The sequence below is a fragment of the Equus przewalskii genome, chromosome 26 (genome assembly GCF_037783145.1).
Source record: "Equus przewalskii isolate Varuska chromosome 26, EquPr2, whole genome shotgun sequence".
NCBI lineage: Eukaryota > Metazoa > Chordata > Mammalia > Perissodactyla > Equidae > Equus > Equus przewalskii.
The window spans coordinates 37,857,260-37,883,725 of record NC_091856.1 but is presented as its reverse complement, the minus strand read 5'-3'; the positions used below and the strand labels follow the sequence as shown (position 1 = coordinate 37,883,725).

Here is a 26,466-nt window from a genome sequence, read left to right as displayed (position 1 = left end):
CTCTGGGCCTCACTTTCCCTCTCTGTCTCACCCACCCAGATCTGAGGGCCTGATAGACATCCCGGCCCTGGCCGGAGTGGGTGTCAGGGCAGGGCGCTGGGCTCAAGCAGCCCTGGGCGGCTGCCCACTGTGAGGCTAGGGCCTCTCCAGGCCTGACATAGGCTCCTCCTCACAGGCTGGACAAGGAGTGAGGAAGGAGCCGGTCAATACTTCTCCTCGTCCCCGTCCTCAGCCCAACTTGGCGAGCAGCAATGGGCGTCATCGTCATCATCATTAATAATAGAAACCCTCTGCTTTCTCCACCCGGAGCCATGAGACCCAGCTCTCCGAGCAGCAGGAAACCTGGAGGCAGGTCCCCCAGGGCGAGCCCCCCGCACCACGAGCCCTGCTACGGGGCAGCATCAGCAACTCCCTTCCAGCATCTTCCTGGAACCCCCACTGGCACACCAGGCTTTGGGACTGTAATTACTGACTGCAAAGGCCCCTCGGCTCTAAAACAGAACTAGGCTCACAAGAGATGTTTTTTAAGAAGGGAAATAAGACACAGTTCCGTGTGCCGATGGCTACAGGAGGACGTGCTCTGGTGCAGTCGGGCCCACGCTGGGCACCGGTGGGCTTCTTCCGAGTCTGGGGGTGCGAGGATGGGGGTGGCGGTCTGCCACGGAGATGGACCGGGCTCCACCCCCACGCGCCCAGCAGCGGGAGGCAGAAGCCGGCGGAGCAGATGGCAAAGGCTCAAAATAACCTCAAAATGTAAATAAGGGGTTTTGTTCCAAAAGGAAAATTAGATCTATTTCACATATTAAAATAGTTTCGCAGCTGAATTCATCACGCCTGGAAACCTACCAAGAGCGTTAGCACCTCGAGACCTGGCTTCTGAGAGCCGCTCTTCTCTCTCTCCCCTTGACCCCGCAGGCCCAGCCTGGCGCCAGGGGCAGAAGCTCCTGGAGACGCCCCGCCCTGGAGACCCCAGCCCCTCTTACATTTCACAGCGTTCAGGACTCGGCTGTCCAGAGGCTTGCGGCTGGGGTCACTGGTGGACGAACGGATGCCCGTGCCACAGCTGTTGGCCAGCGTGTTCCTGGTGGAGGACGGGAAGGAGGCAGAGTGAGGCTGCCGGCCGGGGGTGACCCGCGGGAATGGGCCTCCCCTGCCCACACGCCAGGACAGAGGAGCGGAAAGCCCACCGGGCAGGGAGGCCACCCGCCTCACCCTGGACTGTGTTCATCTCCCAGGGCTGGGGTGCAGTGGTGGGGAGCGGGCCCCACCGCCCTCCGAGGGGCAGGAGGAAGGAAAGTGCCCTGGGTGATCTGGGCGGGGCGCTCCACCACAGGGAAGGGGCTCCTGTGACCCACCCACGAAGCTGAGCCAGTGGGGTTCTTCACTCTATGGGGGAGCGAGGGGGGCGTCCACAAGCCTTCCTGGAAACGCCAGGAGAGCCCGGCCCTCCCCAGACACAGGTCCTGTCCAGGGGGACTCGCCCCCTTCCTGGGGCCTGGACAGGCCTCGGGCCAACCCTGCGGGCTGAAGTCAGGAAGGCGTGGGGCCTCAAGACCGGACGGCTCACCGCTGATGCAGACTCTAGAAGCTTCCGCACCGCTGAGGGCCCTACCTGTCAAAGAAGGTGGCCAGGAGCCGCCGCAGCAGCACCTTGTGCTTCACGCCAGCGCACAGGTGACAGTTCATCAGCTGGCCGCGCGTGATGTAGACCCCGGAGCCTGCAGCCGCCAGATGTGAGAGTGAGGCCCTGGGCTTCCCCCCAAAACCCAGGGCCCTGACCTTCCCGGGGACTGTCGGGCCAGAACAGGCATCCGGTGGGGGTGAGGGGTGCCAGAAAGGATGGGAGCAGCGCAAAGTCTTCCCGACGTAGAGCGGGACCCCGGGACGTGCCAGGGCCACCTCCCAGGCCCCCATCCAAGCCTGGGACCCCACAGGGCCGGGGGTTGTGGCTCCAGGCCTTCTCTGCTGTGCTGAGGCCCCGTCACCAGGAGGAAGCAGCCACGGTCACATGCTTCAAAGGGCTGTCCCCAAACTACCCTTCCAGCCTCAAGGGAATTCCCTCGCTCGGTTTGGGAAACACTCGATCTTGTCTTTTGGTCCCTTCCCCAAATACCAAGGGATGGGGAGCTGGAACTACGGAGGCCTGGCTGGGGCTTCCCCTGGCCAGCACTGCCCTCCTCCAGGTGCGCTGGGAAGAGTCAGCCCAGGGCAGAGTGTGACCAGCGAGCCTGCATGGTAGCCTGGCAAGGCCAGGGGGCCCCACCAGGCCCAGGTGAACAAGGACTGAGCCGGCTGCAGGCTCAGACTCGCCAGGAGCAGGGGGAGGCCTCCTGACACTGCATGTTGCCAATGGAAAAGGAGCTGACGCAACAGTCAGATGGTGCCCAACTTCGGAGAAGAAATGGTGTGAAAGCCACTGAAGGGAATGTGCCAATGCCCCGGGTCTCTGAGGGCTCTGGGGAACCTCCACGGGCTCATTTGGGCCTTTTTCCACGGTCTATTTTTATAGAGCATGTGCTGAATCTTACTGGGGAAAGACAAGGACAAGGCCAGCTCCTTTCCTGGGGTCAGGGCTCCTATCTGTGGGACCCCTGGCTCGGCAGCCTCCGGGCTGGCTCTGCCCCTGTAAAGGCTGCCACTCAGGCTTCAGGGAGGGCCTCCCTGCTGGCAGCTTTGGTTAAACAAGCGCATGGGTGATCCTGGAGGGAGACCACCACCTCCATCATCTGGTCACTGTGGTCTGCAGCCCCCACCCATGACGTGCAGGCATCCCTGAGGTCCCCATGTGCACCCATTGCACGTCTGCAGAGCCGCACACCTAACAGCAGAGCAGGCCACCCCCAGCCATACAGCTGGACAGCCCCTCGTTGTAGGGAGATCTGTAAAGGGGGCCTGGGGCCCAGTGGGGCGTGGCAACCTGACATCCGGCTGTGGGCCAGGCCAGGGAAGGCGGCTAGCCCTTCCTTCAAGGCCTCCCCTGGGAATGAGCGCATCTGATGAGCCCCTCAGCCTGGGAACCCAGCCCCAGGCCCCAGCCTGGCTCTTGCCATCCATCACAGGCTGACACTGGCCCTCTCTGAGCAAAACTGCCCACAACAGTGACGGCCTGTAGGTGGCTCAGGGCACTGCCCACCGGGCCCCTACCCAGCCTGGCCTGGCCAGACCAGCCACCACCACCTGGCTGCTGTCCTGCCGGCTGAAAGGTGAGGCCACCCACCTGCACCCAGCTCTGAAGCCGCCCTCTGCGGTGGGGGTTCCCAACAGAGGGGACAGCTCGGGCAGAATCCACGATGCTGCCCAGGGTGTGGCGGCTGGGAGCGCCAGACAGCAGCAGGGGCTCAGCGGCTCGCGAAGCAACTGCTCAGAGCACTGAGCAGGAGGGAAGGGGCCTGGGTCCTGGCCAGCCCGTGACTGGGACGCCCTTGGAGAACCAAGGGAAGGGGCTCCTGGAGAAAGGCTCCAGGTCCAGCAGCCAGGATGCTGGCACCATTGCTTTTCACCCTCCAAGGAACGGCCTTACAGACCCACGAGGAGCTGTGGGGCTGAATGCATCCCAACGCCTAGAAGATAAATATTTCTCAAAGGCACCCGGCCCTAATGGGCTTTTGGACTCAATCGTGCTGTTTTCACAGAATCCCATTTCTGTGAGCTGCCGTTCGGAACCTCCGGTCATTATCCCAGATGCTGCAAGTGGACACTCAGGGCGCCGGGGCGGGTGAGGGAGCCTAGTAAACTAGGTTCGACTTGGTTTCATCTGCAACTCAAACTAAAACACAATCATGATTGCAGCCCCCACCAATCAGAAGCGCGACCAGCCCAGGGGATTCAATTAAAATGCTAAATTAATTCAATTGAATAACTCCTCTTAATGACACATTCTTCTAAAAGGAAATTAGAGGAAATTTAAGATGTTCTATCTTTTTTTGACTGATTGGTGATGAGTACATTGTTCATAGCTCTAAAGAAAAAAATAAACGCAAAGCATCTGCATACAATAGACGGGGTGGGGAGCCAGCCTCACCTGCCACCAGCTCCAGCTTCTCACCGGGGTCCCCCTCGGAGTACAGCTTGGGGTGGCAGCGGTACCCGATCTGGCTGATGAGGCTGGCGGGCAGGGCCACCAGGTCGCGGCGGATGAGGACACAGGAGCGGCTCTCCAGCGGCACTGGCTCTGGCTTCTCTTGCACTGTGGGCACAGAACCCACCGGGTTAGGGCGTCCCCGGGGAGCCAGGGGCAGGGATGGAGAGGGGAGGACATCCTTCCGGCCCACCCAGGCAGCAGTCAGACCTGCTCTGCCCTCCTCGTCCTCCCTGCCCACCTGGTCCTGCCTCTGCAGGGAGGACCAGAGCGAACAAAGGAGCAGAGGAAGGCAGACGAGGGACACCCACCCAGGTCCAGGCCGCTCGGGGCCCTGCAGGCACCAAGCAGAGGCCTGCAGGTCATGTAGGAAGGAGGGCTTGGGGCGGAGGGGCGGACAGGAAAGAGAGCAGCCTGTGCAATGGAGATGGAGGGCAGGCGGGGGGAGGGGCAACCTCTGCTGATGGAGTGGAAGCTGGGAGAAAGCAGGCCCCAGACTGTCCCCCAGCCTGCTTCTCATAGCACGGCCTCCACAGGTGGGACGTGGCCCCCCGTGAGTGGGCACCTCCCCAGAGGCCGAACCATGTAGGCCTGGCCGGGCAGCAGCTCCATAAATATTTGCCAGCAGTGAAGCCAGGCAGTGGCAGAGCCGGCAGGGCAGACATGGTGTCTCCGCCGGCTGGCTCCAGCCCTTCGTGCCGTCTGGGAATGCTCCTGACAAACCACTGCTCGGGGGACAGTCAGGGACCCCTCAGCATGCCAGACCTGCAGCTGCGATGAGGACAGGGGTGGAGGAGGAAGTGAGGCCCCCTCTGCCGTCCCCAACCTGCACCACAGGCCAGACATCAAGCAGATGACTGCCTGGCCCTCTTGATTGCCCACCCGGGCCGGGCCTGGCCTGGCCACAGGCCTCCGGCAGGTCTCTTGCAGCCGGGATAGGGCTCCCCCCAGGGCTCAGAGAGGTGGTGGGGCACTTGCTGGGTGTCCATCACGCCCACTGCTGTGCCAGGTGCCAGAAGGCACAGGGGAGTGCCGAGAGGAGTGTGGGCCTGCCTGTTGTCCTCAGAGTGCCCACCAGGGGACTCAGCAGGCAGCCAGGCCAGGAGGGGGCAGACACCACATGGAGGCTCCCACAGTGGAGAGCACCCGGCCAAGCTGTGCACCCCCAAGTCCTGCCCTGCCCCTCCCCCATGTCCCTGTGACCCTCCGCATCTTCCCATGGGCACTGGCAGCCCTGCAGCCCCCCACGCCCCCCTCCCCACAGGGTCAGCAGGGGCAGCTTCCCCAGCCTCCCCCTTCAGGGCGCACGCAGCACCAGTCTAGCACTCCTTGCCCTGCCCAGACACAGGGGAGGACAGGGCCCTGCCGCCCGCATCCCCGTGCCCCCAGCACATACGCAATTCTGGATCACCACGCCCCCTGCCCCAGGGCGGTCTGCCCTCAGCAAGTTGTCATCATTGAGAAATCACAGCTGCTCGGGGCTCTCCCCTTGCACACCTGGCTGAGCAGCCAGGCCTGCAGGTAAAGGCCGGAGGGCCCGTCCCTCCTCACCCACCCGGAAACAAGGGCAGGCTCTACCTGTGGGAAAGTCCCTCAGGCTGCACAGATGGACGCTCAGGGTGGGGTCTTCCTTGCCAAGGACAGTGGTTTTCCTCAGCAGCCTTAGTGGACATTGGGCAGGCAGGAGCGGGTGGCTTACAGAAACTTCCGGAATTCAGATAGACACCCAGAGGGCAGGGCTGGGCTTAACCTGCTCCTCCAGCTGGCCAGCTGTCCCCTTTGCACTGTGACATCCCCTCAGGGGTCACAGGAAAATTCAGCAGAGGCACCTGAGCCTGGGGAGGCCAGGCGTGGCAGGCCACACGGGGTGAGGCTGCGGTAAAGGGGCTTCAGCAGGGGGGCGGGCAAAGAAGGGTCCTGGGCAGACCCTGCCCTTACGCGCCTCAGACCCCCAGAACCTGGAGTAGCCTGAGCATGAATGAGCCCCAAATTGTCTTCACACTAAGCTCCCGTGGGGGAGGGAAAGGGGACCCCCTGGAAGGCCAGCATCCAAAACCCACAGGAGAGTCCCCCAGGAGAAGGCAGGATGGTGGTTCCAGTCCTGAGGTCAGGGTCGGGGTGCAGAGTCCCCCTGCTGCTCTGGACCTGCCCCCCAACCGGGTCTGGAATCGCCCACTCTGGAGTCACCCAAATCTCCATCAGGGACCCCCAGGACACCCCTCCACCCTGTCCCCTTGGGGCTCAGCCCCTTTCCGGGCAGACACCGCCAGTCAGCACAGGATGAGGCCGGCACGCTGTGCCTTCAGTCTGGCCACAGCCAAATCCCAGGGTGAGAGAGGGAGTTTTCCCAAGTGAGCAGCCCCATGGTCGAGGCCACCGCACAGACCTGGGCAGTAGTCAGCGGTGGCCACTGGGTGGGGGTGGGGGTTGGGGGGTGAGGGGCATTTCCCAGCAGGCGAATTTGGGGAACGAGGGCAGGGGCAGATCAGCAGAGAGCAAGGAGAATCTTCCAAACCTGGAGTACCCGGGGGCTCGGGAGCACAGGAAAAACAAGCCAGATGATATTTTAAAACATAATTACCCGCCCCCGCCCCCCAGCCGGCTGGGATTACACCCGCAGACGCGGGAGCGCCAACGCTGGCGCCGTGGCATTTACATAAAGAGCGCTCACCAGCAGAAATCGTCTCCATCCACAACTCTGCGTCCCGTGAGGTTTCTCTAAACAGAAGTCGTTTGCGCTGCGCAGGCCACCCCCCCACCCCACCCCCCCACCCCCGCCCCAGCCTGGCCCCCAAGAGCCAGAGACTGTCAGAACCTGGGCAACCAGGAGGGCCTCTTCCATTCCTGCTTTGTCACGTGCCGGGTGCCGCACCAGCTAAAAAGACCCCCATTTGGAAAGGTGCCCTGAATTTCTTCACACCCCGCATCCCTTCCCTGGGCCCCAAGTTACCCACCGAGGCCTGGGGCTGAGCTCCAAGGGCTCCCCCTTCCAGGGGAAAGGCGGGGGGTGGGGTGCCCGAAGTACAACCAGCTTCTGGAAATCTGGGAGAGCTCATCACAGGGCACAGGGACGGGGCTGCTCGCCAGTCCCTGGTGGCCCTCTGGACGGGTCACTCCAGAGCCTGGTCTCGAGGGGGCTGGGGGCTCTTTGGTGGGCTGTGGGCAGGGGCGTGGCAGCCTGCAGAGACCCTGCGGATCACACCCAGGTGCCCTGAGCACCGGGGACTCGCTGGCCTCTTGTTGCCACCGGCCACCGTGGAAGGGCTGCCACCTTCACCAGCTCCGGCACTGCTGTCACCAGCAGCAACTGTGGTTTCCAGGACTGCAGGCTCCAAATATCTTGGCACGGTGAAATTTGGAGAAGTACGCAAGGGAGCTATCAGCTGTTCGCATGACAGGTGAGTGACTGTTCTCCACGTAGGAAACGTGAGTCACGGTCAGAAAGGTCACGATGGAAAGATCCGGAACAGTAGCTAATCTGGAGGCAGCAGCAACCAGGGAGGCGAAGTTGCCCTCAGACCACACCGGCCGAAGAAAACCCAACCGTGGACTCTTCTGGGCCTCCGACTGGGGATCCAGAAGGGCCCCGGTGTGCCTTCAAGGCCCCGAGGCTCCCTCCCTCGGTGACCCTGCACGAACCCAACCAACATGACCGTTTCATGGGGACAGAGTTTCAGTCTGGGAAGATGAGAAAGTCCTGGAGATGGATGGCATCTAATGCCACTGAACCGTGCACTTAAAAATGGTTATAAAGGTAAATTTTATTTTACGTACATTCTACCACAATAAAAAGTTTTTTTAAAAGAATGAAAGGAAGAAGGAGCAGGCGACATGGGGCTGGAGGGAAACCAGGAGGGTTGTGCTGCCTCAGCCCCCAAACTTTCCCAACCTCCCAGGGCTCAACGACTCAGAACCTGGACCCTCTCCCCAGGGAAAACCCGCCAAGGCCCCGGCCCACAGGACACTGCCGAGTCAGGAGGCCCCAAATGGCGAACCCCGTTCCCGTTCCTAGAGGCACAGTGTGTCTCCGGGAATCGCCCGGGTGAGACCCTGGAGCAGCACAGGCAGCCGCCCGCCGCCCTTGGGAGCCCCCAAAACGAGAGCAGCCACCCGTAGGACGGCGCCACCCTGGTCACCTTACGGGGCAGCCCTGCTGAAGGCGGGGAAGGGGGGAGAGAGACGTGATGTCCACTCCAGAAAAAGATGTGCCATTTGTTAAACAGGTGGCAGAATAAGAAAATGAACCCTCGCCCTAATTATATAGAAAAAGAGAACTTAAAACCAAACGGAAAGAAAAGTGCTGAGTCACACTATCTGACGGACTTGCCCTAAGCTGTCGTGATGGAGCCTGTGGGCACAGGCCACGGAGACACAGTGTCCGGCCAGCGACAGACCCGCAAACACGCCCGGGGGATCCGGGACAAAGGGGCACACGCCACTCCGGGGAGGAAGCGACAGCCTGTAGGACACAGGGTGCCGAGTAACCAGTCATACCCAGGAAAACCCAAACCCAAACCCCCGGGTCTGAACCACACACCTCATGCAAACATGAACAAAAATGGCTCGCAGACCTAAGTGTAAAACAAAATGTAAGCTTTTAGAAGAAAATCTTTGGGATCTTGGGTTCAGACTCCAAAAGCACAACCCGTAAAGAATTAATTGATAAACTGGACTTCATCAAAATGAAAACCTCCTGTCTGCGAGATGAAAAGACAAGCTGCCTGCAGACGGGGAAGAGGTTCGCAAACACATATGTGATGGAGGATTCGGATCAAAAATCTAGGGAGCACTCTCAAAACTTGACAGAAAGAAAACGAGCAACGCAATTTTAAAAACGGGCAAAAGATCAGAACAGACATTTCACCAGACAATATACCGATGGCAAATTAGCACCTGAAAAGACGCTCAACATCATCAGCCATTAGAAAAATGGAAAGTCAACCACGACCTATCAGAACGGCTAAGCTGGAAACCCTGAGCATCCCCAGGGCTGGCGAGGATGCGGAGCAACCGGAACGCTCGTCCGCAGCTGGTGAGAACGCAGCGCGGCGCGGGCGCCCGGCAGAACCACCCAGAAGCGCCTTATAAAGTTACCCTTAGCACACGACCCACCAATTCCACTTCTGGGTATTTTCCTGGGAGAAATGAGCGACGAAGACTGTGTCCACATGGAAACCTGGACCAGAATGTTTACATCGGCTCTGCTGACAAAGGCCCCAAAGGTCCCGATAGGTGAGCAAAGTTCCACCCACCCACAGGACAGGTCAGTACTCAGCACTGACAAGGAACGAATTATTGACACACAACTCGGATGAGCGTCAGATCCGTTCTGCCGAATGGCAGGAGGCAGTCTCAAACGGCGCCATCCTGCGTGATTCCACTTGTGCGACACTCTCCACAAGACAAAACTATGGGGACAGAAAACAGAGCAGGGGCTGCCTGGGTTTGGGGTGGGGGTGGGTGACTGTTGGGGGCAGCATGGGGAAATCTTGGTGGGGTGATGGTTCTGTACAGTGAACACTCAGGCCGCACAACCCCTGCACCCAGGCGGCCTCCGCTCACACAGACACGCCCTGGGTGGGCAACCACGCCCAGCCCTGCAGCCGCCAGCTCAGCGCCAACCTGACTGGCAGTTTCAAAAGGACCACACGCATGAAGGACATCCGTCCATTCGACACAACCGTGTCAGCATCCTGGGAACAGAGCAGGTGGCACTTCCTGCAGACGCGCTCAGTCAGGCCCAGGGAGGGGTAGGACGGGGGAGGCACCAGAGAGTGGGGGTGTCCGGGGTCATCATTCTGTCTTTTATGTGCCAGCATAACCATGACACACCACTGACTGTAAGACGCATCCCATTGGATGGATGTTAAACGTGGGGACACAACGCATTTAGAACCAATGTATACGGTATGTTGGATACAAAATAACACGTCTGGCAGGGCAAGCCAGGAAGAAAGAATAAAGGTGAAAACAGAAACATGAGGCCCAGAGTGGGGTGGCCTGGCCTGGCCTCCTGGGAGCCAGGACAGAAGGGGACACTGGGTGGGCCCCTCGAGTCCTCCTGCTCAGGAAGGTACAGGCGCAGCTACTGGGGAGATGGGGGGTCGTGAGAGAGCAAACTCTGGACACACCCCCGAGGGAATTCCCCCCAGTGCAATCCAGCCCCCAGACCCCAGCTGTGCCCTGACCCCTCTGGGTTGTGGCTTGGAACATCTGAAACGCCCTCTGGGCATCTCCCCATCCAACCCCGCCTGCTCCAACCACAGCCACTGCTGCCTCTGCCACACCCGCCACACATGCCATACCCGCCACACCCACTGCCTGGCTGCTGCCCCTCCTAGACCCAGTGGGTTCTGCTGTTGTCACCTCCTGCCCCCAAGTCTGGTCCTGGGGAACCCCAATAGTCCTCCGACTATCTCCCAACCCTCCCAGAGCAATCCCAGCAGCTATTCTTTGTTCTTGGTGAAGAAGACTAGCCCTGAGCTAAGATCTGTGCCCATCTTCCTCTATGTTGTATGTGGGACACTGCCACAGTGTGGCTTGATGAGTGGTATGTAGGTCTGCAATCGGGACCCAAACTCATGAACAGTGGGCCACCAAAGCGGAGCTCTCAAACTTAACCACCATGCCGCCAGGCCAGCCCCCAGCAGCTGTTCTTACTGTCAACCTGACCACATCCCTCTTCCGCTCTCCATCCTTCCATCAATTCCTCGGACTCGTCCAGCACTGTCCTCACGACACACCCCGCCTCCCTGTCCACCTGTGGACAGGCTGAACAGATCACGGTCCCCCACAACAAGTGACACTAGTGGCTCTGCAAACACCAGCAGGGCTCCGCGTGCACTGGGAGTGTGTTTGTGAGGAGCGTGTTTGTGAAAATGCACGCACGTGCACGCTCTGTACAAGAAGAGACACCCAGGCCGCGAGGCCGACAGCAAGTGTCTCTGGGGGACGGGGCAGAGGACCGCACGGGAGAATGACTTCCCGCTGTGTGATCGTTTCACACTCTCTTAGAGAATGAGCAGACAGTAGCTACACAAAAATAAATGCATTTAACTTGTAAAATACCCCAGAGATGCCCACCGTGGCCACGAGGGAGCAGTAATATCAGACCAAGCCCCTCGTCGAGAACAACTCTAAAAGCTGCGTTACAAGCCAAGGTGCCCGGACTTGAGGGCCAGGCCCCTGAGGAGAGGGAGCGGCCGCTGTGCAGCTGAGCGGAGGTGGTGGCAGGCCCTGAGGGGGACAGACTGGAGGGGCTCGGCCTGGAAACTGGCATTCTGGGTGCGATTTCCCAACTTTCCTACGATGTATCTGCTGACCACTAACAAGCAGCAGATTCAGAAAAACTGCCAACAAACTAAAAAGAATTAAGTTGGGAATCTGGTGTCTCACGTATGGGCTGGACAAACATTGGAGTTCGGGGCCCATCCTGGAGGGGGCATTTGGGGGACACCCGGGCTTTCAGCCCAGACCCAGAAACAGCTACAGACCAGGAGCACCCGCCTGACTCACGCCAGGGGGCCGTGGCACCGCGTGACAAAACGTGATGCCCCTCACTCAGACTCTACGTCAGTTCCCAGACCCTCTTTGGAATAACACTGTTTAGAGCTTCCAAAATGTTTTCATACAATGTCCAGCATTCAACAAAAAATTACCAGGGATATGAGAAAACAGAACCAAATGATAAAAGCTGTAAGTTGACAAAAAGACAGATCAGACGCATAGGTAATCCATAACAGCCAACAGGCACACCACCTTCCAGCCCACTGCTCTTCCTATGTGCCACCAATGTAGGTAACGAGATGGAGAATTTCACCAGAAAACCAGGATCGATAAAAAGGATCAAATCCTAGAAAAAGGACTGGCTGAAGAGGAAATTAAACAAAGCCGATGAGAAGATTTGTGAACCGGAAAATAACTCAATACAAAATATCCAGATGGAAGCAGAAAAGGAAAAAAGTGGAAAAGTCAGAAAACAGAATAAAAGTCACAGGGAATCTGTGGGATGTGGGGAAAGCACAGCACCCGGGTGGTGGGAGCCCAGGAGAACAGGGCGCGTGTGGAAGCTGGGGCGACCGAGACGCCCCACAACTGATCAGAGACATGGAGCCTCGTGCAGAAAAGAGCCCAGAGCAGCAGGAGAGGGGGAGCAGGAAGAAATGAAGAGCACTGGAAAAAAATAAACGTGCAGATAAATATGAACACGATTATTTAAGACAACGACAACAGAGGCTGGTGGAGATGAAAATGTCCACACAGCTAAAAGCGTCGCAGCAACTGGAGGAGGGGCAGATGGCCAAGGTGACGAAGGCCTTCGTGCAGGGGGCTCTTGGTCAAGGAAAACCAGGGCAGGATGGCTGCTGACGTCCCCAACCCTGCAGAGAAGAGTACAGACGTCCAACAGACGAAGGAGGGAAGTAAACAGACCGAGAGAAGGGGGAAAAGAGAGACACACAGACGATCAGAGGGGAGAATGGAAAGCTGCCTGTACGATGGTCTGAAACCCGAAGATATCAGTAATTACATGAAAGGGAAGTGGACTAAACACTCCAGTTAAAAATTAACGTCTGTTGGAGCCGGCCCGGTGGCGCAGCGGTTAAGTTCGCACGTTCCGCTTCTCGGCGGCCCGGGGTTCGCTGGTTCGGATCCCGGGTGCGGACATGGCACTGCTTGGCAGCCATGCTGTGGTAGACGTCCCACGTATAAACTAGAGGAAGATGGGCACGGATGTCAGCTCAGAGCCAGGCTTCCTCAGCAAAAAGAGGAGGACTGGCAGTAGTTAGCTGAGGGCTAATCTTCCTCCAAAAAAAAAAAAAAAAAATTAACGTCTGTTAAGACTGGACCAAAAAAAAACAAACCTAAGAGACAGCCTTAAACAAAAGGACAAAGAGATTGACAGTAAAAGATGGCAAAGCTGTACCACATTACCCCCAACAGAAGGAAGCGGGGCAGCTGTGCTACTGCGAGACCACGCACACGTTATAGTGTCCAGGAGAGAATGTCACAATGGTCAGGGGGCCGATGCAACCGGAAGAGAAAACAAGCCTGGGATGAACACGCACCTCGTAACCACAGCAGAACTACGAGAGGAACGGAGAAATCTAGAACCAAGAGTGGAGACTGCCAGGCACCAGCTCTCATGGCACCCGCTGAACTCGCTCCCAGCCGGGGGGACCCCAGGAAGGGTCTCTCTCCCTTCCTCTTGGGGTTCTTCCTCGGTTCGGTGTCGCGACTTTGAAAGGAGACCAAAGTTGAGCGTTCAACAGCACAAGCTTTATTCAGTGGCCCACAAATGAAGACGTGGTTTCCCGCCAGCTAAGGAGGCGTGTGAGGCTGGTTCTGCGCAGGGCTGTGGTTAATGTCCCAGGGGTCGGCGGGCCGGGTAACATTGAGCCAACAAAGGAAGACAAAGACATCTCTGAACCAGGAAGCAGGATCTGACTTAACTTTCAGTACGGTGGATTAGGCTGAATGATGCAATTTCTTTCAGTGCACACGGAACATAATGCTGGGGGCACGAGGTGAGTCTCGGTGAATCTCAGGGCAAGGACGTGGTCTGAGTCAGTCTACGACCACAGGGACTTAAGTTAGAAACTGTAACAAAAAGATGACCAGAAAACCCAAAACACATTGGGAAATTAAGCAACATATAACTACATGACCCAAGGGTTACGGAAAAAAAAAAAATCACAATGCTTTAGAAAATATTTGAATAGAATGACGATGAAAATACGAGATATCAGAATGTGCTGTTGGACAGAGTCAAGCAGAGCAGACCAGGAAATGGACAGCCCTCGGTGCACGGATTTCAAAAGCCTGAGAAATCAATGATCTAAAGATTTATCTCGAAAACTAGGAAAAGAAGAGCAAGTTAAACTCAAAGGAAGTAGACGTAACTTGAAATTAAAACACATGTAAGCATAGAGAAAAAATCCAAAAGTTGGTTCTTTGAAGAGACTAATATGATGGAAAATCTCTGGCAAGTCTGAATGAAGAAATCTTAGGAACAAATTCGTGCCAATGAATCTGAAAAGTAGATGAAGCCTGCAACCTTCTTTAGAAACACAACTTACCAACACGGACATGGGGAGAAATAGCAATCTGAGTCTGTCCTGCAGCTGGTAAAGACAACAAATCTAAATGAGCTTTTCGGGCAAGGAACGCCCAACTGCAAGGGCTTCACCTGTGAATTTTTTTGAACATCTTAGAAACAAACAGCACAATCTTATAGACACGCTTCCAGATCACTTTAAAAAAGAAAAAGGGAAATAATTCTCAATTCATTTTATTTGATAGCAAAATGAGTCAGGATCTTAGAGGAAAACCAGAGGGCACATTCTCTCTCGTCGACATGGTGGCAAAAACTCTAAAGATAACGTTAGCCAAGGAGGAAAGCCGGGCTCGTCCGCAGCTGGCGGCATCTCACGAAGCAGACCTAACCCCCCGGCTTTCCCCGCTGTCTCCAGGCCCCGGATCACAACTGCCCCCTCTCTGACGTGGGTTTAGGGTCCCTGCACCAGTGCCCACACTGTGTGTGCTGGCGGGGGGAAGGCGGCACTTACCAGGTGTCCCAGTGCTCAGACCTGGAGCTCAGGACAGCGGGGGTGGGGCACCCTGCAGAGCCCCTGCGGTCTGCACTCAGGGCCTGGCCAGAGGGGGTGGCTCCCCTCAATTTAGCAACTGCTGGACACCTGGCCTTCCACTTGCCTTTCCTCGGAGACGAACACAGAGAAGGGCCTCACATCTCAGGAGAGGAACCCAAAGAAGGGCTGAAAAAATTAGGGAGTTGAATCCAGAAGTCTGTAAAGAGGATGCTCTATGCCACAGCCAGGTTGAACGGAGGCCAGGAATGAAAGGTTTTTTTAATATTTGAAAAAGCAACCAATGTAATCTAGAACATTAACAGAGCAGAAGAGGAAAACTATACACCCATTTCAATATCAAGAGCAAAAGCCCCGGTTAAAATTCAACACTTACTTACGAAAAAAAAACCCCGAAAAACTCTTAACCTAGGAAAAGAAAGGAATTTCCTCAATCTGACAAAGTGTGTCACAAAAAGCCTAGAGAAAATATCCTCCTCAAAGATGACACATTGAAAGCTTTTCCTGAGTTTGGAAACGAGATGGATGGACAGGAAGCCCTGGCCAGCACAGTCAGGCAAGAAAGGAAATAAAAAGGTTAAGAATAGAAATAAATAAAATCGTCATTGTTAGCAGAGGACAGGATTGTATACAGACAGCGTCCAGAAGAATCTGCAGGGACACCCTTAGAATAAATGTGTTTAATGAGGGGGCCAGATTTTTCTAAATAATCCAATTTCCGTCTACGTACTAGCAACACACAATAAAAAAAAAGAAACTTAAACACCACGTAAATTAAAACAAGAAATGAATTTCTAGGAATTAATCTGAAAAAAAAAAAAAGAGCTGAGAACGACAAAAATATTCCCAAGAAAAATTGAAAAAGATGTAAATAAAAGGAGCCATACACCCAGTGCGGTGAGGGAATCAGCTCGCCTCAGGCGGGCCAGCAGTCACTGAAGCGTCAAAGCCTCTAGTCAGAGAACAGCAGAGCCAGAATCCTGACGCTGGAGGACACACACAGACACAGAAGAGAGGAAGGCTGGAGAACCCTAGGTGTTGAATTCGATTTGGGGACATTAGTACGAACCGATGATTTTCCAGATATTTAAATTCCCAGCTCTGGCTGCCAAATGGGTATAAAAACAACGACACCCCAGTAGCAATAAGCAAACCGGGCACGGAGATGCTGGTTTCTAAATACCACTCCCCACTCAAAGGAAGTCAGCTGACTCCAGGGCTGGGAACAGAGAGTGTAAGATGAACCTGGAATATTCTGCAGAACAAGACAATATGAAAAATGCTTAAATAAAAACCCTATACTAACACTAAATAAATAATAGCAGTAAATGAAGGAATCAAACAAAGAAGGAGGATGTGGGGAAGCTCTTCCCTACAAACGACAGCCAACTAAGAAGCGTGGGAGTCATGGAGCTAGAAATCACCATCTCACAACCATCAGAGCAGTAATCGATCCAGGCAAGCATCGTCAATAAATACGAAAAGTGAGGACGCGGAGTCTCTTCACCTGGCAGAGCCCCCCGTCCCGGCTGCCCCCCCGCAACCACATGATCAGAGGCAACATCACCAGCGCCGAGCCACTGTGGCACCGTGTGCCTCCTGACACGACACACCGAGAAGGACGCGGCATCGCTTCCGCGGAATCTGGCTGGAATGCACAACCTGAACCCGATCATGAGACAAAACCTGACAAAACCAAACAGAGGGACATTCTGCAAAATAACTGAACCGTGCTCTTCAAAAAGGAGGGTGTCATGAGGGATTAAGGCTGAGAAACCATTCCAGAATAAAGAGACGAAAGAAAATAACCACAAATGCAACGTGTGATTCTGATTTGAATGCAACAGCATTGCTGGAAAGGACAACATTGAGACGACTGGCGAAACAGAAACATGCTCTGTGGATCATCTAACAGCACTGAGTCGAAATGAATTTCCGGAGTTTTGAACACTGTATTGTGTTTATGTAAGAGAATGTCCTTGTTTGTAAGAAATGCTCAGTACTTGGGGGGCAAAGAAGCATATATCTGCAACCCGCTGTCAAATGTTTCAGGAAAAAACCCTACACATTTTAAAAGAAAAAGAAGAATAAAGCAAGTGTGGCAAATTCTTACCACTCAGTGAGTGAAGGGTACACAGGAGTACTTTGTACCTATCTTGAAACATTTCTGTAAATTTAAAATGATTTCAAATAAAAGTGTTTGTTTTTTTTAAAAGAACACACAGAAGAACACCGCAATGATCTTGAGGTGAAGGAAGATTTCTTTAAATAACATAGAAAAACTGCTATTGATACAGAGAAAAAGTTAATCAACTCTACTCCATTGAAGTTACACTAATAAAATGAAAAGGCAAGTTGCAGAGTGGGAGAAGCTATTTATGACACACATATCTGACCAAACAGGCCTATTCAGAGCACACAGAGCTCACGAAAAGTCGTAAGCAAAGGACAAGTCCTTCCACAAAAGTGTGGGACAACAGATTCACATAGGCTTCGCAAAGGAGGCTGTCCCCACGACGGTCACCGCGGAATTCAACTGAACTCCACTGTGAGACTCAGGACCACAAGCTGCAGGCGCTCAACAAAGGAACACTGATAAGGTCTCGCATCTATTAAACAATTAATAGATAAGTGAAGAACCACAAAAAGGCAATGGATCCTCAGGAAGAGAAAAACCAGTCAGCAGAAACGAATCAAGAAATGACAAAGAGGAAAGCATCAGCAAAGGCTTTGAACCAGCTGTAAAACATGAACAGAACTTAAAAAAAAAAAAGGCACCCAATGAGCAGAGAAATGGAAAGTATAATGGGGACAAAATGGAACTGCAGAGATGAGTGAACATGAAGAAACAGCGAAATAGAAACAGAAACTAATCCAGGGCCGGCCCGGTGGCACAGCAATTAAGTTCGTACGTTCCGCTTCTCGGCGGCCCAGGGTTTGCCGGTTCAGATCCCGGGTGCTGACATGGCACCGCTTGGCACAAGTCATGCTGTGGCAGCATCCCACATATAAAGTAGAGGCAGATGGGCATGGATGTTAGCTTGGGGCCAGTCTTCCTCAGCAAGAAGAAGAGGATTAGCAGTAGTTAGCTCAGGGCTAATCTTCCTCGGAAAAACAGAGAAGAAAAGAAAAGAAACTAATCTGAAGCCTAGACAGGAAAAAAGCTAAAAATTAACAAATGAAAAGCTTTGGCAACCCCAGGGACAAAAACATGTTTAAGTGGAGCTCTGGGCGGAGGGGCATAAAGATATTTGAAGGAATAACTGTATAAGCATGCACGTCCAAAAGCTCAACGAGCCCTAAGCAGAATAAACACAGAGAGAACCACACGGAGGCACATCATAACGGAATTGCTGAAAACTGGAGACAGAAGCAGCTTGAATTGAAAAGACCCACACACACAGAGCGACACGGAGGAGAGAGACTGCCATTCCCGTGGGAAAAAGTGCAGGTCAGGACACAGGACAACAACACCTGCTGAGCGAAACACAACCTCAACCTCGAATTCTAAACCAGCAAACATCCTTCAAAAATGGCAGCAAGAGGCTTAACAACAAAAAAACAAACAACCCGATCAAAAAATGGGCAGAGGACATGAACAGACATTTCTCAAAAGAAGATATAAATATGGCCAATAGGCACATGAAAAGATGTTCATCATCGCTAATCATCAGGGAAATGCAAATCAAAACTACACTAAGATATCACCTTACACCCGTTAGATTGGCAAAAACATCCAAAACCAAGAGCGACAAATGTTGGAGAGGTTGTGGAGAAAAAGGAACCCTCATACACTGTTGGTGGGAATGCAAACTGGTACAGCCACTATGGAAAACAGTATGGAGATTTCTCAAAAAGTTAAAAATAGAAATACCCTATGACCCAGCCATCCCACTAGTGGGTATCTATCCTAAGAACCTGAAATCAGAAATCCCAAGAGTCCCTTGCACCCCTATGTTCATCGCAGCATTATTTACAATAGCCAAGACGTGGAACCAACCTACATACCCAGAAACTGATGATTGGATAAAGAAGATATGGTATATATACACAATGGAATACTACTCAGCCATAAAAAAAGACAAAATTGGCCCATTCGCAGCAACGTGGATGGACCTCGAGGGTATTATGTTAAGTGAAATAAGCCAGTCAGAGAAAGACGAACTCTATATGACTCCACTCATAGGTGGAAGTTAATATATTGAGAAGGAGATCTGATCGGTGGTTACCAGGGAAAAGGGGGGGTGGGGGGAGGGCACAAAGGGGGAAGTGGTGTACCCACAACATGACTAACAAAAATGTACAACTGAAATCTCACAAGGTTGTAATCTATCATAATATTAATTAAAAAAAAAAAATACCACTGAAAGAAAAAAACAAAATGACGGCAACAACTGTACAATGAAAACGGATCAATTTTACTTACATAAATTACTTCAATAAGGCAGATTTTTTAAAAAGGTGATATAAAGAGGGGTCAGCCTGGTGGCATAGTGGTTAAGTTCATGCACTCTGCTTGGTGGTCCAGGGTTCGCAGGTTTGGATCCTGGGTACAGACCTAGCACCACTCATCAAGCCATGCTGAGGCAGCGTCCCACATACAAAACAGAGGAAGATTGGCACAGAGGTTGGCTCAGCAACAATCTTCCCCAAGCAAAAAGAGGAAGATTGGCAACAGATGTTAGCTCAAGGCCAATCTCCCTCTCAAAAAAATAAGTAAATAACAAAAAATGAAAAGTGATATAAAGACCTTTTCATAATTTTCCAGAATTCATTACTAGTCCATCACTAGGATGAAGAAAAGTTAAGGGAAATTCAAGCAGAAGGAAAATGATACCAGGTGGAAACTCCAATCAATAGAGTGTGAAGAACTGGAGAAGGTAAAAATGGGGGTAAACAGAAAACTTTTCTTCATATTCTAATTTCTTATTCTAATTCTAATTTCATATTCTAATTCTAAATTTCTTCAAAAGAAAATTGGACATCCACGTGGAAAAAAAGTTAGAACCTCGACCCCTACCTCACACCTTACACAAAAAATAACTCACAATGGGCCGTGGACTAACCACAAAACCCAAAGCCGTAACACATCTAGAAGCAAACAGGAAAAAATCCTTGTCATCCTGTTAGGTAAAGACTTAAATACAACATGAAAAGCATGATCTCTATTATAGGGAAACCACCAACCGTTCAACTTTCATCAAAATTCAAAAATGTCTGTGAAAGATACTATCAAGAGAATGAAAAGACGAATGGCAGGCTGGGAGAAACTGTTCACGAATCACACATCCAACATGGGACTTTTCTCTAGAATATATAAAGAACGCACAATACGCAACAACACTCAACACTCAAAGAACCCAATAAGAAAAGGGCAAAAGACATGAGGCAGCACTGGACCAGAGCAGATATACAGACGGCAGAGAAACACGTGAAAAGAGGTCCAGCATCATTAGGCATCAGAGAGGCACAAATTAAAACCACAACGAAATAACACCAGAAAACTATGAGAATGGCTTTAAAAAAAAGACAAGCGCCAACAAGAACCTGGAACGGCTGGAACTCTCGTGCACTGCTGGCTGCAACATGAAATGACACAACTACTTTAGACACGAGTGTGGGCAATTTCTCATAGTTAAAAATACACTTACCATACGACCCATAGTCTTACTCCCCGGCTAACTTACCCAATGGAACTGACAACTGAAGTGTGTGCAAAAACCTGTACACAAAAGTTTGTAGCTGCTTAACTCATAATTACTAAAAACTAGAAACAACCTAAGTGGCCTTTAACCAGCGAGTGGATAAGTGAAGCATGGTATAGCCACACAGCGGAATATTACTCAGCAGTAAAAAAGGACGAAAGACAAATTCATACAACAACATGAATGAATCTCAAACGCATACTGCCTCTAAGGCCACATGCTGCGTGATTCCACTTATGCGAGAAGGTGGTCGCTGGGACTTATTGGGAGGGGAAAGAAGTGATTACAAAGGGGCCGCATGAGGGAGTTTTTAGGGGGACGACACTGTTCTGTTTCTTGATTACAGAGGTGATCACGTGATTATAGGCACCTGTTTAAACTCAGAGACACGCACACCAAGAGAGTAAATTTTAAAAGTGATTAAGAATGGAAAAAAGATAACTGGCTGTTTCAAGTACAAATGGTAACACAGAATAAGGCTTATGGCCTATGAAGACGTGAAATATATGACAAGTGTACAAAGCGCTGGCGGGAGGAGTGAAGACGCTGCTTTAAGGTCTCAGTTACATGAGGGTATAATTTAACCAGGAAAGCGCCCTGGGGCCAGTTGAAGAGTGCTACAAACGCTGAGCGGCTGAAGCACAAAGGAGGCCTAACCACCAACTCAACAGAGGAGCCGAAGAGGAACACTGGGAAAAACGCAGCCAAAAAAGGTGCGGGGAAAGAGGGAAAAGGAAAACAAGGGCAAATAGCGAGATGATAGACTTGAAGCTAACTCCATCGAAAAGTACACTAAATGTGAGTGATCTTAAGACCCCAGACAAAAGCTGCCAGACTGGATAGAAACGCAGACCTCAGCCACACGCCGTCTGCAAAGGGGGCGCGTGAAGACACGGGGGGGTTGACAGTGAAGATGCAAAGAACCAACACGCAGAAATACCAACTATAAGGGAGTTGGAATGGCTGCACTCACTTCAAAGTAGACCAGAAACGGATGAGCTGGGGCCAGCCCCTGGGCCAAGTGGTTATGTTCACGCACTCTGCTCCGGGGGCCCGGGGTTTCGCTGGCTCATCAGGCACAACCAGAAGGACCCGCAGCTGGAATCTACAACTATGTGCTGGGGGGCTTTGGGGAGAGAGAAGAAGAAAAGAAATGGATAAACTGAAGAAAGACACAAATTACCATGCCTGGAACAAGAAGAAAGAGAAATCTATGGAATAGTTTATATTTAAACCAATAGAATTTGTAATTAAAAACCTTCCCCCAGTTAACAATGACAGAAACACCGTAGGCCCAAGTGGCTTTGCTGGTGAATGAATTCTATCAAACATTTAAGAAAGAAGTAACATCAAACTTAGACTTCTTCAGAAAACAAGAGAGAAGAGAACATAAGGTCAGCATGATCCCGATACCAAAACCGGACAAAGTCATTGTAAGAAAACTACAGATAATTAACCTTCATGAACACAGACGCAAAATTCCTTAAGAAAATACTGGCAAATTGAATCCAGCAACATATAAAACTAAAATACACAATGACCAAGTGGGGTTTATCCCAGGAATGCAAGAGCGGTTCGGTATTTGGAAAGTAACTGATGCGATACGCCACATTTGTAAAATTAAGGAGAAAACCCACACACTCGGTTTGATAGATGAAGAAAAAATATTTGATGAAACTGAAATCTGATTCATGATTTAAAGAACAAACTCTCAGAAAACCAGTGAGCCGCTGGCAGGCGGATGTTAAACACGCTCCCCTTGAATGACGCGATGGTCCCACCGCTGCACGGGTGCTCACAGCAGCGTGACGACAGCAGCCCCACGCAGGAGGCCACCCACACGTTGGGACCGGTGGCACGTCCACATCATGGGAGAATTCTCAACCAACCAAGAGGACCTAGAACCACACGGGCGAATCTGGAAAAAGTCAAAAATAAAAGACTCCGTTCTGTGTGAGCCCACTGACGGATTCCAGAGAAGGCAGAAACCACAGGCACAGAGAGCGGAGGGTGGGGCGGGGGCTGGGGTGGGGGGACTCGGCGAAACATTTTAGGAGAGTAAACGGTTCCGTATCTTGACAGTGACTGTGGTACCCGAATGATTACAATTGCCAAACGCGTCACCTGTACGCTTGAAATTGGTACATTTTATCGTGTATAAACACTTTCACAAAACAAAAAGGAGGGAGAGGAAAAGGCAGGGTGGACGCACGCAGTGCAGACGGTCTCGACTGCATTCTGCCGATGAGAGAAGCCAGACCAGAGTATGCACCGTAGGACTCCATCGACGGGACGTCCTAGAACAGGACAAGTATCCAGAGTGACAGAACACAAGGCGGAGGCTGCCCGGCCGGGGTGCGGCAGGGACTGCCAGGGAGGGCGCGAGCCTCGAGGGTGACGGAAGCGTTCTCCAGCTGATTGTGCTACTGGGGCCACACGCCAGCCTCAAATGGGCACATTACACCCATTTCACGGAGGTCTGTCAGTTATACCTCAATAATTTGGTCTGAGAAGAAGGAACCTTTGGGTGTCCAGGTGGTTGAGGGTTAAAGGTGACATTGCAGAGGTGCCCTGCCCTGCATCTGCCCTGGCAGAGGCTGAGGACCAGGGAGCCAGGGAGGCAGGGAGCTCTCGGGGACGAGCTGTGGTTGGCAGCTGGAGCACCTGGCCCTCAGGGCAGCCTGGGCTGGCCTCTGGGTGCTCGGTGGCACAGACACCAGGCTGGCACCTCCTTCGTCTGGCCCGAGCTACCAGGAGCTGCCTTAAAAGGCCCCCCACCTCTGCCTGGGCCCCAGCCTAGCCAGGCGAGGGACAAAAGCACAGCTGGCCTGCTCCCTGGGCCCCCTGGGTTGGCGTGGGTTCAAAGAATGGACACCCGGCGCCAGCCAGGAGGCGGTGTGGGGCAGTGGGGAGTGAGACCTGAAGAACAAATCCAGCCCCTCTCCCTTCTCTGTGGGACCACCAAGAGACAGCCCTTGAGTTCTGAGCTGCAGGCGGGAGTGGCCTCTGACAGGCATCCCCGCTGGCTGACCAGCCGGGAGGTCCTGCTGGTGGGGCGTCGGGCCGCAGTGGAGGGGGCGGACGACAGCAGGATGGGACGGCAGCAGCGCTGCCCTGGCCCGGGGCAGGGCTCGCCCGCTCCTCGCCTTCCGGCGCACACAGGAGCCATCTGCAGCCTCCGCTGGGAGCAGGCGGAGCCCGGGAACAGATGCGCTGCCGCGTGCCAGGCCGCTCCTGAGCACCACCAGTGTCTGCCCCACGTCTGGGCGTGGGGACAGTTGGGCAGACCTGGGAGAGCTGGCCAGCCCCTGGAGCGGAAGGTGGAGCAAGACCACACTGGGTCACTGAACACGCTGGGCCACCAGCTCACGGGCCATTCATCACACACACTCACGGGTGGTCTTCTCCCGGGAAAGGGTTAACGTGGAGGCACGTGGCTGGCGTATAAATACCGGGCGTGCCTCTGTCTCAGACATCCGCAGGGAGCAACATCTGTCGGCTACAATTAAACATCTGCCCGTGCCAAAGAGGGGCCGGGACTGGCGCGGGAACGCCGGCCCAGGACGCGGCGACAGTGGCGTGGAAGGTGGTCAGACAGGGCAGGTGGCCCCCCTCCCTGGCCGTCTGCGCTCCCTGCAGAGAACAAGGGAGCGAGCCCAGGCTGGCGCCGGTACCTGTCCCACAGGCCCTCTGTCCACTTGTTCACCCACCCTCAGCCTCACTCCCGCGGATGGGCCAAGGGGCAGCCTGCCCTGCCTCGCTGCCATTCTTGGTGGAGTTGACAGTGGCCCCCCCAGCCATGATTAAATACTTGTCCAGGGTCCTGTCTGCTGTCTGTCTGTCTCCCCTGATGGCAAGGCTGGGGCCACACCCATCTCAGCCACCAGTACTTGCAGCTTGTGGGTCCACATGTACCCAAGGAGTGTGAACAAGTAGAGACCACAGGAGCAGACCTGTTACGGCGCTGGGGTGCCCTCTGTGCCCTGCTCCCCCCAGAACCAATGCCAACCCCCATGGCCCCCCTGCCTTGACCAGGGCAGCCCCTCACTCCCAGTGCAGCAGCTGACGCACAGACACCACCAGCTCTCGAGCCCTCGGGAGCTGGAGCAGGGGCTGCCCTGAGCCCCAGACGGGACCCGGGGGTGCACCCCACTGTGAGGGGGGCCGGAGGCTGGCAGCCCGGTCCACATGCCCCGCACAGCCAGGGCCTTCTCAGTAGCATCGCTCCTAATAGCAGCAAATTAGAAACAACCCCAGTGTCCCTCAACGGGGGACTGGAAAAACCAACCACAGGGTCTCCACTCAACGGACAACGACACGGGACTCAGAAGGAATGGGGAGACACACAGGACAGAAAGAGACGGAAAACATGGCAGGGGCTGTGCAGGGTGGTCCACAGCCAATGAACATCATCTGTAATATTTAATTCCTTGGTTTCCAAAACAAGAGCTCGCCACACAGGAGCTGCCTGTGGCTCTTCGTGAGGGCCAGGGTGGAGACGGGGTCCTCGGAGTGGTGCTCCACGCTTTCCTGCCCAGAGGGTGCCAGTTAAAAGACCCTTGACAGTCACTCAGGCAAACCTCTCCCTTGGGAGGTAGGGAAACCAAGGCCAGAAAGGAGAAGGGACTCCTGAGTGTCCTTATGCCACAGGGGCACACCTTAGAACATTCCAGATTCTACCAGCTCAAAGAGAGCCCTGCCCAACCCTTGTCCAGGCCCCAGGCTGGGGCAGCAGGCCATTTGGCCACCTGAGTGGGTGTGAGGATGTCCTCTGGACAGGCCAGGCCAACACGCAGAGAGAGTCCCAGGTACACGGAGCCAGCACCCTCTCTATCTGCTTGCCCCTAAGGCCCCCACCCCCACAAATCTCTTCCCAGCACACCCAGCGCCCGGTGACGCCAGCGACGTCACTGCCAATAACCTAGATTTTAACCAAGAAATCACACCCCCCGCTCCCTGCCCCACTTATGGGCTCACCGAGGAGAAAACCCAGACTGTAGCATCCTGGGCCAGCTGGAGGCAGGGCCGGCCCCCATGCCCTGCCCGGCCCCAGCCACTGCCCCTTCAGGCTCCCAGCTTCCCACCACCCTGTCCTACCTCCGATATCCCCTGGGGAGACGGGATCAAGGGGTCATGATGGCCACGGGACTCCCTCCTGTCACCCAGGGCCGGGTGGCCCCTGCAGGCCCACAGCCTTGGGCCGGGTCTGTGCCCCTGGCTTCAGCATCTTGTCTGAGTTCTGGGGGTGGGGCCTGGTGAGCAGGACAGTCATGGTCAAGGCAGTGGGGCTGTTTGCTTCTTGGTCCCAGCCCTGGCCTTTCCATGGCCACTGTCCCACTGGCTCCTTGGAAAACCCAAGGACGCAGGTGGGCCACACTGTGCAGGTGAGGAGAGGGCTCCAGGCTCGTCCAGTGGAAGGGGCAGGTCCACTCAGACGGGCTACGGCATTCCACCAGCACCCAGCAGCCTTGACACCCATCCTGTTTCTCACCATCCCAAGCACACGAAGGCTCAAAGCTGCCCTGGCCCAGGGGGGGCTTGTGCATGGACGACTAGGGAGATGCGTGGCAGCTGGGGACCTTCCTGGCTCCACAGCATACCACCACGGCTGCCAGTGGGCAGCCCCCACCCCTGGGCCCTCGGCAGATTCTGGCCTGACCCCTCCAGGGCCGCATCCAGCTGCTGATACGGGGGCAGTCCTCAGGGGCTGTGGGGGTCTGCCCTGGGCACGTGTGGCCTGCGTTCCCAGGAAAGGGGCTTGGGAGCTGCCCCAGTTCCTTCTGGCCCAGTCTGGGGCTCCACGTGGCCCTCACTCCACCCGTCCAGTGGCTGTCATCAGAGGGCAGAGGAAACTACACGGGCAGGTCCTGGAGGTCCCCACAAGGCTGGAGCCCCATCGGCCTTGGAAAGGGCTGGGCCACAGCTTGCAGGTTCCTTTCTATGGGGAACGCCACGCCCTCCCTAGCCTCTACCAGTGAAAGGAGAAACCAGGTCCAGATCCAGGTGGCTGGCGTGCCAGCATCTTGTGGAAGCCGTATAAGCACAACAACATGCATTTAAATAACGTAATAAGTTCTAG

General features: G+C 54.1%; 1 protein-coding gene across 3 annotated transcripts in view; it reads right to left on the bottom strand.

Annotated features, from left to right (window-relative positions):
• Positions 1-26,466, bottom strand: part of NACC2 (NACC family member 2) — a 76,193-nt gene that overhangs the window by 5,462 nt on the left and 44,265 nt on the right. For all 3 annotated transcript variants that reach the window (XM_070595881.1, XM_070595880.1, XM_008534664.2), the window contains exons 3-5: positions 4,022-4,186; positions 1,613-1,718; positions 984-1,081 (exon numbers count right to left, since the gene is read on the bottom strand). In XM_070595881.1, coding sequence (XP_070451982.1) covers positions 984-1,081; positions 1,613-1,718; positions 4,022-4,186 — 369 coding nt within the window. The remainder of the gene's footprint in view (positions 1-983; positions 1,082-1,612; positions 1,719-4,021; positions 4,187-26,466) is intronic.